The sequence below is a fragment of the Rhinoderma darwinii genome, chromosome 9 (assembly GCF_050947455.1).
Source record: "Rhinoderma darwinii isolate aRhiDar2 chromosome 9, aRhiDar2.hap1, whole genome shotgun sequence".
NCBI classification, from domain to species: domain Eukaryota; kingdom Metazoa; phylum Chordata; class Amphibia; order Anura; family Rhinodermatidae; genus Rhinoderma; species Rhinoderma darwinii.
The window spans coordinates 33,979,649-33,996,552 of record NC_134695.1 but is presented as its reverse complement, the minus strand read 5'-3'; the positions used below and the strand labels follow the sequence as shown (position 1 = coordinate 33,996,552).

At 41.1% G+C, this 16,904-nt stretch overlaps 1 protein-coding gene across 1 annotated transcript in view; it reads right to left on the bottom strand.

The window, feature by feature from the left end:
• Positions 1 to 216: 216 nt before the first annotated feature.
• Positions 217 to 16,904, bottom strand: part of SLC6A2 (solute carrier family 6 member 2) — a 167,231-nt gene continuing 150,543 nt past the window's right edge. Inside the window, exons 13-14 of the mRNA XM_075836917.1 lie at positions 16,536 to 16,607; positions 217 to 751 (exon numbers count right to left, since the gene is read on the bottom strand). Coding sequence (XP_075693032.1) covers positions 725 to 751; positions 16,536 to 16,607 — 99 coding nt within the window. The 3' untranslated portion in view covers positions 217 to 724. The remainder of the gene's footprint in view (positions 752 to 16,535; positions 16,608 to 16,904) is intronic.

The window sequence follows — 16,904 nt, the reverse complement described above, 5'->3', positions numbered from 1 at the left end:
GAGTTCATAATAATAGTTGAATATATGTTTATATAATTTAACACTTGCTGTTTAGCAATATAAATTAATGGCTTTATGTTAGCTCATAAAACTTTCAGATTTATCACACATCCAACCTTAGTGACTTTTTTGCATACAACATGAGGTAGAAAAATAAATCACATAAAGAATATATTTTCACAAATAAAGCTTTAGTTGTAGTATCCCTTTTACATTGGGGAGATTTATCAATCCCGTGGCAACCAATCAGATCCGAGCTATCGTTTTTCAAGAGGTCTTGAATAAAAAGTAAGGTGCAAGATATTTCGTTGCTACAGGCAACAGCTCCACTTTGCATTAATTTTGATATATCTCCCTGAATGTGTTTTTATACTTTGTTTCATTGATGCATTAATTTACTTTTGCATTGTTTTATTGAGTTTGGGATGTTTACTTTGCATTAACCATTCTCATCCAGACAACATACAGAGGTAGTTTTTTTTTTTGTTTTTTTCTGCACAATTTTTGGAACACTTGTTTCACCCATCCCAGCAAACACGTTACCTTACTAGTAACAGATAATTGTTTAAAACATTTGAATTAACATTTTGCAATAAAAAAAAGTATGTAAAGTTGGCATTGAAGACACACAGGAAGTCCGCTTCTCTTAGGTTGTTTGGATTTAAATTCGGATAACGAAACGGAGGTTGTCTCAGAGTAGCCATATGTTTCACTCATCAGTTTTCTATCCTATAGCCAGCCAATGTTTGAGCTACAAGAAAATACATACAGGTGATTAGTCTTCAATAGTTTGATCCCAATATTGGATTTTAGTGACGTCTTTATATACAATATTGCATGACAAGAAGGCATTTTTTGAAACATCCTTTTACAATAATAATGGAGGCTATACATTCTGTTAACAATCAAAACAGACAAAGAAAGCAGCACAGTTTCAGCAGCCGGGTGAAAACAGTCCTCCCAGACCCAGGCTAAGAGTCCAAAGAAATTCAACACTCCAAAGCAGAGTGAAAAAAGTAGTGGGTTTTTTATTGCCCCAGTAGCAACGTTTCAATCCATCTCTATGGGATCTTTGTCAAGCATATATATGTCTGCTCTCACAATTTAAAGCTCCACTAGAATCAACTATTAGTCTTTACTTAATATGAATGATCTTTATTTCAGAAACATGTGTTAAAAATAATAACCAGCAGGGGTGTAGTTATAGAGGGTACAGATATAGAGGTCGCACCCACTCCCTGGTGCCTAAGGGGGCCAAAAGTCCCCTCTGCCACAGAAGAAGGTGTAGCATCCATGGCCGCGGGCCGTCGGGTTTACTCACCTCCCGACGCCCACAGCCATGGATCAGTGAGAGCTGGCTCAAATGTCTTTCTTCGGAGATGCCAGCGCTCACTTCAGCTCCGGTCCGCTTTGTTCCGTAGGGTGTGCACGCACACTCGTGCCTGGTCTTAAAGGACCAGCGCGCGCACATGAAAACAATCATCATTATCAACGACACTTGATTTCCTGGACTATAAGAAGGTCCCTGCCCTTCTGATCCTTCCATGAGCGTTGTTAGTGTTTCCCAAGTCTGTATTGCAAATGGTCCCTTAGTGTTTTCCCGTTCCAGTTGTTACCCGTGCCCTTTTGCCTGTTCCTGTATCCCGTGCTGTGTTCTTGTTTCTGTACCTACTAGTGTTGGAGTCGTGTCTACTGCACCTGCTGTCATTTGCCACGTCCTGTCTCATCTGCCACGTCCTGTGTCATCTGCCACGTCCAGTGTGATTCGCCATGTCTGGCGCAACCTGCGGCACCTGCTGTCATCCGCCACGTCTGGCGTAACCTGCTGCACCCACCTGAATCCTTGCCAGAGCTGCGGCCACTGCCTGGACTATCCTAGTACCCTAGTGCGAGACTTTGTATTACTGGGGTGCTCTGTTGTTTGGCCAGCTGCCTCCCCGCTACGGCGGTGCGGCCTAGTAGGGCCACATACCCACAAACCGTAACAGAAGGCACCATATTATAAATAGCACTGGTGACGTGGAGGCCCCTGTTAGTCGGCCAAAACGCCTTTCTGCCATAGATGAAGACAACATATTATAAAATTGTAGATGTGGGCACTGCTTCTGCGTGGAAACCGCACATATTATTTGGCAAAATACGCATGAAATCCGCTTACAAACAGCGTCCCATCGATTTTAATGGCAAACTGCCTCTTTTCTCATACAGGACATGTCACTCCTTGAAGCATATTATGAGCAAAAACGCGTCAGGTAGCCACACGTGGATTAGCTCCATTAATTGTAGATTCGCGGCAGATGAAACTGCAATTCTGCGGCACAAATCCGAGGGTCACTCTTGCATTTCTGCTGTGGATTTTTAGCCTTACAGACTGAGGCTCAGGAGCTTCAAGTTATGCCTTTAATAACCAGCAAGGTTATCATATGGTCAGATGAAGGACACCAAAAACCTTCCACTTTGTTAAGTGCATTATCAATTTAGTAAAATTGTATGTCATCACAAGTGTCTTATGTCTCTCTTTAATCTAGGAGGAAGGAGCATGCAAATTAATTTTATGAGATTTGTCTCTACATGTAGAATGTATAACATAGGCTCAGACCACAATTATTGAGCTATTTATTTCAAGAAGTCAATGCCGTCCTGAAAATATGACAAAGAAGAAGACCACAAAAGTCAAAACTCAAAAGACTCTTCACATCTGTGTTGGTAGCTCCATTAGGAGCTCCCGTCTCAGATTCCATCATATAAAATAGTGCAGCATGCAAACTGGTGAAAACCCGACAGAGCCCTTTAAAGTCAATAAGTTCCATTGGGTGCTGTTGGTTTCCAGCATGCGCCGGATCCAGCGCTCCTAATATTTTAGTTTTTCTGTTTCTATCACGGAACAGAAAAACTGAAAAACAAGCGCATCTGTAAAAAGAACCTTAGTTTCAACATTTATTGTTTTCAAGATCCAATAGCAAAGGAAAAATGTAAGTGGAGATAACAAGATCACTGGGACCAGTGGTTCACGATGTACCAATGCTAGTGGTGCTCAGTGCAAAAAAAAAACCATAGTGAAAATATCCAAGGAAAAGAATATATCACAGCACTCTCCGGTAACAAATTTTTATGTCAGGAAGGAGGTGAAGGGAACAAGTGAGCCCTAATCTACCCACCGCCCTGTCCCTGCCTACTTGCAACGACCCGCCCTAGGCGACAGGGTACAACTTGGCGGCGGTCCCTACGCTGTCTAAGTGCAAGGGAATACAAAACGGGAACAAGCAAGGGAAGGGGCAGTAGCCCACGGAACGCCGCGAGGAAACGGAGCGGTGAATGAGCCAGTCAGGATCAGGATGTAGTGGAGTATACAAACGGGAGCACGGAGCAGGAAGCAAGCCAGGGGCAGAGCGAAGCAGGATAAACGGAACTGAAGCAAGGCAGAAGCACGGCAGAAGCAGGCTGGAGCAAGGCAGCAGTGGGGCAAGGAATCCAAGAAGAATAACAAGCAAAGAGGAAGAGAAAACGGCAGGTATAAATGGACAGGGGGCGGAGCTAACTCCGACTGACCAGGCCGCGATAGGCTCTCCCACTCCTGAGCCTGCCACCCTGATTGGCGGGAGCCGGTGTCAGTCTCAGAGGTCTGGCCTCAGGTGTCGACTGATTAATCCTGGGAGTATACCCAGACGTAGTGCCTGGCAGATCCTTTACACAAATAGTAAGATCTTTAGTTTCAGTGCTTTATAGCAGGAATTGTACAGGAGACAAACACATGTAAAGCCGCTAATGGCTGTTTCATATCCTCTGGACTTGAGAAAAGACTTGAGAGAGCGTCAGAGGGTGTGAAATGGTGGTTGGCCGCACTACATGTACCATTTCTGTTATGATTAAATTGAAAATAAAGGATTTATACTATTTGTTACTGGTTAGTGCTTTGATTCATTGCTTTCACTTTGTGTGAGATCATTCTTAGGCTGGGTTCACACACACTATTTACGGACGTAATTCGGGCGTTTTAGCCCCGAATTACGTCCGAAAGTGCGGCTCAAAAGCGTCGGCAAACATCTGCCCATTCATTTGAATGGGTCTTACGATGTTCTGTTCCGATGGTCATTTTTTTTAAGCGACACTGTCAAAAGGCGGCGCGTAAAAAAAGACGCCCGCGTCAAAGAAGTGCCTGTCACTTCTTCTGACGCAAATGGAGCCGTTTTACATGGACTCCATGGAAAACCAGCTCCAATTACGTCCGTAATGGACGCGGCAAAAGACGCCTGCACATGCCATTACGGATGAAATTACGGTGCTGTTTTCTCCTGAAAACAGCACCGTCATTTCAGCCGTAACGGACGCTGCCGTGTGAACATACCCTTATAGTCTCTATAAAAGAAAGTCTCTATAAAAGAAAGAAATACAAATGGACATACAGTATTATCACATAAGTAAACCCAATTGACTCCTGTGCTTTTCCTAACTGTAAAAGTAAAAATATAATAAAAACATACACATGTTGCGTTAGGACCAATTGGCTAATCTGCAGACAAAGCTGTAGGGCCAGGTTTAAATTTTTGGATTTAAAGGCAGAAAATTTGGCTTAGTAGGGAAGGTGTTAAAAGGGTATTCCCAACTGAAACATTTATGCCATTTCCACGGGATATAAATGTCTGATAGATGCTATTCCACCGGCTGCTTCATCTACATGGAGAATGAATGGAGAGGTGGCCGTGCATGTGTGGGACTCTCTCCATTCATTGCTATGGGAACAGCTGAACCCGCTTGCTTGGCTGTTTCCTTAGCAATAAATGTGTAGCTAACACTCCAATCATTCTATGTATGGATGCGGAAGCCACTTCACCAGGTGGGACAGAGGTCGGAGGACCCCCATTCTCGAGATAAGTGCAGGTCCCAAAGCTAGGACATGCATCTATCAGACATTTTTTGTATATCCCGTGGATATGCCATAAATGATTCACATTAATTTTGTAGAAATCCTGAAAGAAAGGGACTGTCCCAGCACTATTGAAGAGGAAAAGGTCAATTTTCAGCTGTCCAGTTTTGGTGAGCCTTTGCCCACTTTAAATTATTGATCTCAGTCAAAAGAAGTGCCACTTGGTGCAGTATTCTGCTTCTGTAATCCACCCACTTTAAGGATTTAACTTGCTATAAATTCAGAGATGCTCTTCAAGTCTGAGCAGAATGCTTTGTTTTCAGCCAAAGAACTAGAACTCACTGGATGGTTTTTCTTTTAGGCACTATTATCTGTAAACTCGATACACTAGTGTGTGGAAATCCCAGGGAGTCAGCAGTTTCTGATATCTAAAATAACACTGCCTGTCTCCAACAGTCCTTCCTGGAAAAGTCACTCAGATCACATTTCTTCGCCATTCTTGCTTGTACAGGAACTGAATCTCTTGGCCATGACAGCTTGAATACAAAGAGCTGACCACAATTTGACTAATAATGTGACTGTAAGGGCTTATTCACATGAAACTCAGAAGTAAAAGACTGAAGTTTTTCACATCCGAGTTGCACATGCGTGGGACCCGTTTTCACGGATCCCTTATAGACTTGAGTCTATCGAGGGATCCTTGAAAACGGAAGAAAATAGGACATGTTTTATTTTTCAACAGACCCTTTGAACGGTCAGTTAAAACAATGGCCGTGTGAACGGCCCTATTGAAATACATGTGTCCGTGTGACAGCCATGGTTTTAATGGCGGTCACCCTGACATATAGAACGTTCATGTGAATAATCCCTTAACTGCTTTTCTGTCATACAGGTCTATATCTTGAAGAAGAGATGTTGCTTTATGATATGTTATGTTTGTGTTATGTTTATATTTTGTTTGCTTTATTTCAATGTGTCTGTTTGTCGGGTAATGGTGGCTCACTGTGGCTTTTGATTTGGCACCGGGAGAACCGGCCCAAATGCCATTTGCAATTGAATATTACTACTCTAGCAGTGTGAGGACCAACCAGCGTAGATACGGTGTATGCCTCACACTGGGGCAGGGCTTTAGAAGATAATAAAAAGTGACTATACCCACATTATGGTTTAGCACACAGGCTAAGGCCCTAGAGTTTTAGGAGTAGGAAAAACGGGACCAAGGGCGCTGCTTCAATCTTTAGGCGATACACAATACACAACCAACGTAGTGGATTAAGTGTATAAGGTTTTATTGTTGATAGGCTACGCGTTTCGACGTCGAACTGACGTCTTCCTCAGGCCAATACAGACTGTGCGGTTCCTGCCCTATTTATACATCAGGGCGAGGAATAAGACCGCCAGTTATAATGGGTCAAAGGTCACATGAGATACAGAAATATAAAAAACAGAAGAAAGAAGCAGCATTTAAAAGCAATTACAAGTGTCATAATACGATAAGAATAAACGGGATTAACAACATGTTTAAAAGCTGTTTTAAAAATCTTAGTTAAACTGACAGATCAGTACCGTGTTTTCAAGAGAGATTTATATGACAGCCAAAAACTATATTTATGTATAGAAATGTGGGTGAATAAACGATCATATATTAAAGATTTGCTTATGTCTGAGTTTTATTGTGTTTTGAATAATGTTAACGGAAGAAACATATGTAGCCCAAGAACTGCTGAGTCAGAGCGTCCTTGGTTACTAGGAGTCAGAAAAAACTCCGGAAGCCGTAGGGGAACACAAAGGTTTGAATGGACCGCATGTTTGGACCGCACAGGTATATAATAATGGTTGGGAGCGTCCTTGGTTACTGGTAGTCAAGAACACAAAACTGTCACGGGGGAAAGAAAGACTTACGCTGGATCGCACAGTAAACTACATTAGGTCGCGGGACTCCGCGCCAAGAGATCTAAACGAGGCACCTGCATCGGAACTGGTGAGTGGCAGGACGTTATGTTACTGGGATATTGTTATTTATGAATTACTATGGATCTCTTTCATTAATATCAGAATAGGTAAATGGTTATTTTTTAAAAACAGAATAGGTAAATGGTTATTTTTTTTTAAAAAAAACCTAAAAAGTTAAAAAGTTGGCAAATGTGCCTGGATTGGTATCGATTAAATTAATTTTGTATGGCGATAACATATATGTTTGTAAAAGTTTATAGAAAGACCGAAAAATTCTTTTTTTGGAAATAAAATAACCTATTAAGAGAATTTGTACATACAATGGGGGACGGGATTTCAAGCTCATTAATATTACGGACTAGGGTTATTCTCATCTTGGATGTCAAGGGTAGATAGTTAAAGAACCTCTTATAGTTGCGGCTATGTTTGCTGTATTGGTTATTTACTTATTTTTATTTTTATTCTAAGGATGACTCAGTAAGGTCATTCAGACCATTTGGATGTAGGGTTTCCAATTTAAAAATCCAATAATTCTCCCTCTGCTTTAGCTTGATAAATCTATTGGGTAGGTCCAATGATATCTGTTCGATTGGGGTGACCTTAATCTCGGAAAAATTGCACTTGTGTTTATACATACAGTGACGGGATACACTTTGTTTTAAAAAGCCCCTCGTGACATTAGACCTGTGGTTATTAATTCTGTTCCTTAGGGTTTGTGTGGTTCGGCCCACATATTGCAGATTGCAAGTGCACTGAAGTAGATAAATGACATAGGAGCTACCGCAATTTAAAAAATCTTTTATCATGAATTTTTCCCCTGTTTTTATGGAGTAATATTCCCTGCAATTGTTTGAAATGTTATTACAGCATAAACATCTGCTTTGGCCGCATTTAAAGGAACCTTTCAGATTTGGAAGTAAACAGTGATTTATTCTTTTGGCATTCCGCAGTTTGCTCGGGGCTATTAGGTTTTTTATTGTTTTCGCCCGTCTATATGTAATAATAGGTTTCGCTGGTATTAAGGGTTTTAAAAGAGGGTCGTTTGTTAAGATATGCCAGTGTTTTTTAAAAACGGTGGCTATGGTATTACTCTCTTTATTGAATGTAGTTATAAAATTGGTTTTAACCCTCTCACTGCTTGATTTTGGCTTAGTGTTTGTAAGTTTCAATTGGATACATTCTTTTTGTGTTAGACGTTGGGCTTTTAATTCAGCACCTTCGATGAGACTTTTTGGAAAACCTTTTTCATGGAATCTCTGCTTTAAAATCCCACATTCCTGGTTAAAGGTTAGATTATCTGAGCAGTTCTTTCTAATTCTTCTATATTGTCCGAACGGGATATTTTTGAGCCACGGGGGGTAGTGAGCACTTTTAAAATCGAGATAACTATTCACGTCCACCATTTTGAAATGGGTTTTTGTTGTAAAAAGGCCATTTTTCTTACCAATTGTCAGATCTAAAAAGTCAATGTTCGTTTCTGAGAAATTATGAGTAAATGAGAGGCCAAAAGTATTATTATTTAAAATATCCATAAAATCATTGGCTGTACTAACGTCGCCATTCCATATAAAAAACAGGTCATCGATGAATCGCCTATAAAATAGAATTCTGTTTCTAAATGCATGCTTACTTAAAATGAGGGCTTCCTCGAACGCCCCCATATATAAGTTTGCATAAGAGGGTGCAAATCTTGTCCCCATTGCACATCCCTTTATTTGTTTGTAAAATTTCCCATCAGAATTGAAAGTATTATGGGTTAGTATAAACTCTACGCATTCCATGATAAAATTAATTTGAGTGTTGGGATACCGTAGATCAGTTGCAAGGTAGTCTAAGGTGACTTGTGCACCCTGTGTATGTGGGATATTAGTGTATAAAGAAGATACGTCCGCCGTGAGAAAGTTGATATTAGAAATATCGCAGGTTGAATGTAATTGGAAAAGATCTCTTATGAGATGTGTTGAATCTTTAAGAAAAGATGGCAATTCGGAAACTAAGGGTTGAAGGTGGATGTCTACAAAATGTGATAGGCTGCTTGTTAAAGAACCTATTCCTGAAATTATTGGTCGGCCGGGTGGATTATGAAGAGCTTTATGGATTTTGGGAAGATGGTACATGAATGGGATGGATGGAAACGGAACGGTCAAAAACATTTTTTCTTTTTTGCATATCAGGTTTTTGGTGAATGCAGTTTCGATCAGGGCTTTATATTCTATTTCAAATTCAGGGATTGGATTGTGTTTAAGTTCCTCGTAATATAGAGTGTCTGATAGTAATCTCTGCGCTTCTTTCAAATAATCGGATCGATCTTGTATGACAATGCCTCCCCCTTTATCTGCGGACCTAATTACTATGTCCTGGTTGTTCTGTAGATTTTTTAAAACTCTACGTTGGGAAAAGGATAGATTGTCCCTAGGAGTGTTAGTCTGTTGGATGGTTTTCAAATCAGAGCTTACCAGGTTGGAAAAGGTTTCTATGGCTGGACCCCTATGATGGAGGGGATAGAAAGAGGATTTTGGACGAAGATCAGTTATAACAGGTGCGACAAAATCTGGTGTAATTTGATTGGGTACAATCACTGATGGGGTGATGGCAAAATGACGTAGTAGGGTTATTTTCCTCATGAATTTATTTAGATCCATGAATGGATCAAAACTATCATGTGATGAGGTGGGGCAAAAGGAAAGTCCCTTTGATAATAGGCTGATTTCGTCTGTATTCGGGACAAATTTGGATAGATTGAAAATTTTGGTTAGATTATTTTGTGTTTTTTCTTTAGTGATAGCGGTGGAATTCTTGGTGTGGTGTCTACCTCCTCTACACCCTCTATATCTAACCCTAATTTTCTTTTGGATTGTGTTCTTTGTAGAGGTAGAAAGTAGGAGTTGATGGTTTGGGACTGAGTGGGATTCCTCTCTTGGGACTGACGAGGGGACATGATAGGAGGCATCGTGGGGGCAAGGGGACGGTCTAAAAAAGGAGGGAGGGGGTTGATACTACTGGTTGAACTTAGGGAAGGAGGATAAATTTGGGGGGCTAGGACCGGGGAGGATCCAAAAAAGAATTTTTCGGTCTTTCTATAAACTTTTACAAACATATATGTTATCGCCATACAAAATTAATTTAATCGATACCAATCCAGGCACATTTGCCAACTTTTTAACTTTTTAGGTTTTTTTTTAAAAAAAATAACCATTTACCTATTCTGTTTTTAAAAAATAACCATTTACCTATTCTGATATTAATGAAAGAGATCCATAGTAATTCATAAATAACAATATCCCAGTAACATAACGTCCTGCCACTCACCAGTTCCGATGCAGGTGCCTCGTTTAGATCTCTTGGCGCGGAGTCCCGCGACCTAATGTAGTTTACTGTGCGATCCAGCGTAAGTCTTTCTTTCCCCCGTGACAGTTTTGTGTTCTTGACTACCAGTAACCAAGGACGCTCCCAACCATTATTATATACCTGTGCGGTCCAAACATGCGGTCCATTCAAACCTTTGTGTTCCCCTACGGCTTCCGGAGTTCTTTCTGACTCCTAGTAACCAAGGACGCTCTGACTCAGCAGTTCTTGGGCTACATATGTTTCTTCCGTTAACATTATTCAAAACACAATAAAACTCAGACATAAGCAAATCTTTAATATATGATCGTTTATTCACCCACATTTCTATACATAAATATAGTTTTTGGCTGTCATATAAATCTCTCTTGAAAACACGGTACTGATCTGTCAGTTTAACTAAGATTTTTAAAACAGCTTTTAAACATGTTGTTAATCCCGTTTATTCTTATCGTATTATGACACTTGTAATTGCTTTTAAATGCTGCTTCTTTCTTCTGTTTTTTATATTTCTGTATCTCATGTGACCTTTGACCCATTATAACTGGCGGTCTTATTCCTCGCCCTGATGTATAAATAGGGCAGGAACCGCACAGTCTGTATTGGCCTGAGGAAGACGTCAGTTCGACGTCGAAACGCGTAGCCTATCAACAATAAAACCTTATACACTTAATCCACTACGTTGGTTGTGTATTGTGTATCGCCTAAAGATTGAAGCAGCGCCGTTGGTCCCGTTTTTCCTACTCCTAAAACTACTACAAACCGACAGCAAACTTCGTTTGGCTGTGTTGTGGACCTGGCTGCAGCTTCCTAAGCTTTGTTGACACCTCCTTGGTGTCCACCACCCGAGGTGAGCGGAATTGTCTCATCGACCCAATTTTATTACTATTTCATCAGATTCTGATTTGTGGCGCCGTGGTTCTTTTTTCTACCTCACCTAAGGCCCTAGAGAGCAGTGAAGTGAGGTAGCGAGCACTAGATGAGGAAAGACGCTGTAGCTGTAGTGGGTCTATGAATGACGGGTGGAGTTGCCAGAGAGCCTCCCTGCAAGCCGTAGGAGAGATATGGCTGGTGGAGTTCCCAGAGAGCTTCGTCGCAAGAGAGATTGCTGGATGGCTGGTGGAGTTGCCAGGGAGCCTCCCTGCGATAGAGATTGAAGAAGGCGAGAGAGAGAAAGGGTCTGGGGTCAAGAGGACATACCCCTGTATCAGGGAGGAACTGAAAGCTTTGTCCTTTGGAGAAGTTGGTGTGCCACTCTTTCCTGCATTGCCACCATTATTTGTATAACGTTTTAAAAAGACTGTGCCTCCCATCTGGAGAAGTGTATGCATCCCCTCATGGCTATTTGTTGAGACCACAGGCCTAGAAAAAAGAACACTTATTTTGCTGAATATCTGGGCCTGCTGTCGTCATTGCGACCAAATAGTCCTTCCTTACCAATTCCTCGGTTTACATGACTTCTAACAGAGTTGTAGCAAGGCTTTCCTTCACACATGGCAAAGAATTTGTTTGCTTTTCAATGCAGAGACATACCACAATAAACCTATACTGCACAGTATACTTTAATTTACATCGGAGCCTATGGGTGAAATATGCAACTGTATGACGTACAATTTCATATATTAAAGCTTTTCATTCTGCGCAATAATTCATGAGATTTTCCTGCGAAAACGCCTTGTGTAAAGAAAAAACTAAACCTAAATACAGCCTAAATGGTATGAGGGAAGGTTAAATACTAATTCCCAGGATGCAGACAAGCCACAGGGAGGGAGGTCATACAGGTGTAAAATACTGATAAACATCACCTGATATTCATGAAGAGAGTGGAAACCAAAACCAAAAGTGGAAAATAAACAGAGCAAGGCCACTTTCACACGAGCATAATATGGGTGCTTTTTTATACCCATATTATGGATGCAACACTCTGACCTCCCGCAGTTCATCGGAAGCAGATTTAGAGTGCCAATGGTGCTCTAACTCCAGCACTTATAAAAACGCAAGAGGTCCGTAACATGGACACAAAAAAGTACCGGTATTACGCTCCTGTGGAGGCTGCCAAAAGGTATAGTGGAAAGGTTTCCACCTCTTTCGTGTTTTGGACCCACTTTTGGTTTTGGCTTACAAATACTAATCTAAAATACTAACTAAAGTAAACCTGTTTGAACATGACCTTAGAGTGTATTTCCATGAGATTTTTTTGTCATGTTTTCTTTTGCCACAGTTTCCATAATCGTGGCAAAAGCATTTTTGTATAAAAATTTCACATTTTTACTGTCGTTATGAAAATCCCGAAAAAAAGTTTGAAAGAAACGACTCATGGAAATACACCCTCACCTTTTCACACAGATAAGGCTTTTATAAGGTGTCAGTCACATGGTTACATAGTTACATGTAGTGCTCGCAACCCGCGTCAGGGATCAGTAGCGGATTATCATATGGGCGATTTGGGCGGCACATAATTTAAAAAATCACTTCAGAGTTTCATGGCCGCTGCTGATAGGGAGGGTGGGTGGACTGGGATGGAATAGAGCCGCTGGCGCTGCTGTTGATGGGGAGGAGGGGGAGGGACAGCAATAGCAGGGGCTGGATAGGACTAGCAGATGTGCGTCTGCTAGTCATGGTAGAACACGCCCGTCTTTTACACTGCACGTACCACCATTGAGGAACAGAAGAGCAGGACAGTGGTCGAGCGATGAGGAAGGTTAGTCTGCTATTCGCCTCCTGCCCCAAGCAACAACTGACTGATGGCAGATGCTAAGGGGGGATTAATTATACAGCAGGGGCGTTGAGCATCTAACTCACTGCAGAGGGCTCTATGGGCCGCCCATAGACACTCAGGTGCTCAACCCCCACCCCCACGCTGAATAATAAATACTGAAATACTGAGGGCTCTATGGGGAATGAGGGGTATAATTCCCCCCTTCTTAGAGTCCTCTGCATTCACTTAGATGGTTAGACCCCCCCCCCCCCCCCATTCAGTATAATCCTCCCTTCCTTTCAGCAGTTACTGATATATTGCAAGGGGAGGTGAGATTGTCTGACTGACTGCTGGGGGCTCTATAGGGGAGGGTCTGAGCGACTAACTGCTGAGGATTCTATGGAAGGGCTATCCCCCCCCCAGAGATATCAAAATCAGACACTCAGAGCCCCCTATAGAGCCCCCAGCAGTCAGTCAGACAACCTGACCTCCCCTTGCAATATACTCTCCCCCATACAGTCCTCCGTTTTCTCATGAGAGAAATTCATGAAATATCCACAGGATACATACAGAATTTGTCATAAATGTCAGCTAGATGTAGGCCCCACCTTTGGGACCCGCACCTATCTCTAGAACAGGACCCCCTAAGCCCCTTACTACCTATTTCTGCTCTCTCTGCCTCCCAGCCCCATGATTACATGGTCGTGAATTACGGAAACAGCATAGCTTGCTGAGCTACGTTGATTCCGTAAGTCTCATAGAACTGAATGAAAGTTAAGGAGAGTCCATGAAGTCAGGAAGTGGTCGGGAGGCAGCGATAGCATTAAGAGGTAGAACAGGGTTTAGGGGGCCCGGTTCTAGAGATATGTGCGGGTCCCAGAGGTGGCACTCACATCTATGTGACAGGATCCACAGGATATATCATAAATTTCCCTCACGGGAAAAACTCTTTAAAGTGTAACTAAACTGCTAAAAAACTTCTGACATGTCATAGTGAAATGTCAGAAGTTTTGCTCGGTGGGGGTCCGAGCACTGAGACCCCCATGGATCGCTAAAACAAAGTGGCAGAAGTGCTCAGGGCACAGCTGTGCCACTTCGTTTCTGATCTGCTTTTCTCGGAAAGCCGAGCAAGTGGTGTACGGACGTACACCACTCCGAGGAATGACAATCAGAATCGAAGCGGCGCAGCGTTCAATTGTGCGCTTCTGCTGCTTCACTTTAGCGATTGGGGGGTCTCAGTGCTCGGACCCCCAACCGATTAAAAGTTCTGACATATCAGTATGACATGTCAAAAGATTTTTAAAAGTTTAGTTACACTTTAAAGAGAGGTGTCACAATTTTTTTATTATTATTATTGTTATTATTATTATTTTTTTCTTTAATAAAACAGTGTAACAGTGTCTGGTGCAACTTTCTACATACTTTTTCTTAAAAATTATTTTTACTTTTTGAGATACAGCTGCTTTAAATCTTGAATACAGAGCAGCTGTATCTAGTGCTAAAACCTGTATCCGTCAGGTCAGTGGCACTGACGGGTACAGTGTCAGCAGGTTGGGGGGGTTGGCTTGCGTGTGAGGGGGAAGAAGGGGGCCCAAGTTGTGTCAACAGCCCAGGGCCCATGGTACACTTAATCCACCACTGTCAGGGATCCACATCTTTTTGGGAGTACTTATGCTAACACTAAAAAAGCCACTGAAGCTTAACACCTTCAGGACAAAAAAAACGTAAAAATCTATAGCACTTTACATGTCCCAAAAATATGGAGAGAAACTATTCATATCATATATAGGCATGATGCAAGCGATGTTGAGATATAGCCATTCCAACTCCAATATATATTTATTTTAAAAAAATAGAAAAAACGCAGCACTCTTTCTTGTACCTCAAAGCTTAAAAGCTTTATTTCACCACAACATTGCGATGTTTGAACCCTAACATGGGTCTTTCTCCATCAATTAAAACACAGTGCACAGTGCAGTGTATATAGGGGATATGACATCATCATAGTAATCAAATATGCAATTCACAAATACATTAATTAGACTAGTACAAAACATACATATAAGTATTCAGTGATTCACTCACATGGGTTCAAGACAGAAATCCCAACAACAAGATCCCAAAAAATGCATAGATCTTGAGATGAAGGTATCACATCAAATCGGCGTCCAGCTTTCTCCACTGCCCCGCAAGAGAGTTTGCTGGACAATGTGTACGTCATGAAAGCGTTCATGTTGCCTAGACACCACGCTCACATCACTGAGCATGACACGTCACCCAACTTAATGGCATCATACTGGCGTCTCATCTACATGGCTACCACCCGTGTATTACGGACGGAAGCCAAAGAGACAGGAAACCAGTTTCATGTCAACTTCTTTTACATTTAGACAGTATTACTCTGCATGGACATCTTAAGGTATCTACGCTCATATATTAGCAGGGGTATATGTCGTTATTTTTGGATGATAGATCACAGATCCTGGGAATATCCACATCCCAAAATCACCCATCACTATATAATCGACAGGATCATAACAGGAGATACGGAAACCTTCAGGACAGAGTCATTTTTGATCCCACTTTCAGAGCACCCAAGAATGTGGAATGAGTATATATAGCTCTATGGTCCGTTTATTGTAGCTGCTTTTCTTGAGAAATATTCTAGGAGAACATGACTCCAAGATACAAACATCCTGTGCTTGTTTAACTAACTTTATTTCTTAAAAACCTAGAAACAGTTTTAGTAGGGATTTACAGGTTGTACTTGGCGAATCTCATTTTTATATTAAAAGGATGTAACAATGAAATGTAGCAGAATGAACTTCAGGTTCTTGTTCTTTGGATCATGTATTCTGTTAGTTGTTTCAATCTAATTAATCCTACACCATCTTTTCATCTTAGAGATCTACTGATTATAATATAGGATTCCTGTGTTGTTTTCAACCAACATTACCAGCAGTCAGATTTATAGGAATTAAAAAATGTTCCGTTTGTTGCTCATCTATTAGATGACATGCAGAAAGAAATAGTTTACCTTAGTAAAAACATTACTAAAATATGTCTACCATGATGTTTACCAATATCTTGCAAAGAAAATGAAGAACACTCGCCAATGCAGTTTCTCAAAGTTTTATTTAATAAAACTTTGACAAACTGCATTGATCAATGCCAGTCTTCTTTTTTTGCAGTTATACAGTACAAGGGGATATCTTCCCTGGATATGTGCACCATTTCAACTCTGACATAATAAAAACATAATTCCAAAGCAATTCAATCAAATTATGTAATAAGATTTTTAAGTAATTTATATATTTAAGTTAAGACGTACCTATGGCCAAAATTGAAAACTTGCTACGCTCCTAAATACTTGTGTCGTTACTGTGTGCCGCCAGTCACTTGTAAGTTCAACCATTTGTGCTCTGGTTTTCTGTTGCCTTCAGTTTCTGGGACAGAAAATTTCTGTCTGACATTTATCATTGCCAGCCATTTTAGTTCCCATAAAGCTAATTATTCAGTCACATGGTCACCCAGAAGGTCCTCCCTATTATTCTCAGGTCTCCCTGATAGTCAATCATAGTAAGGGAGCCCTCCAATTCCCCTCATTCTGCAATGACATGCTTGAATAAATCTATGACTAAAGAGTGTGAAATGTAAAGAAAAAGGTAAACCTACCTTAAACTGCCTGATGTCTCCTTGAGCAACAAGATGATATTCATTTTCTGGGGTGATACAGTATGCAAGTCTCTAAAATATTAAATACAAAATTACACATCATATGATATTATATTATAGTTACAATCTGTTGATTGATTGATTGATTGATTGATTGATTGATTGATTGATTGATTGATTTATGGAAGGCACTGTGGCTGACACTTGCAGGGGCACTGTGGCTGTCATTTATAGCAGTGGCACTTGTGAGGGCAATGTAGCTGTTACTTTTATGCGGCTACTGCAACGATCTCTCCTCGTGTTCAGCCTGGACATAGGTATGCGCACATCCATATTTGTGGTCAATGTTTCCTCTGCACACTGTATGTT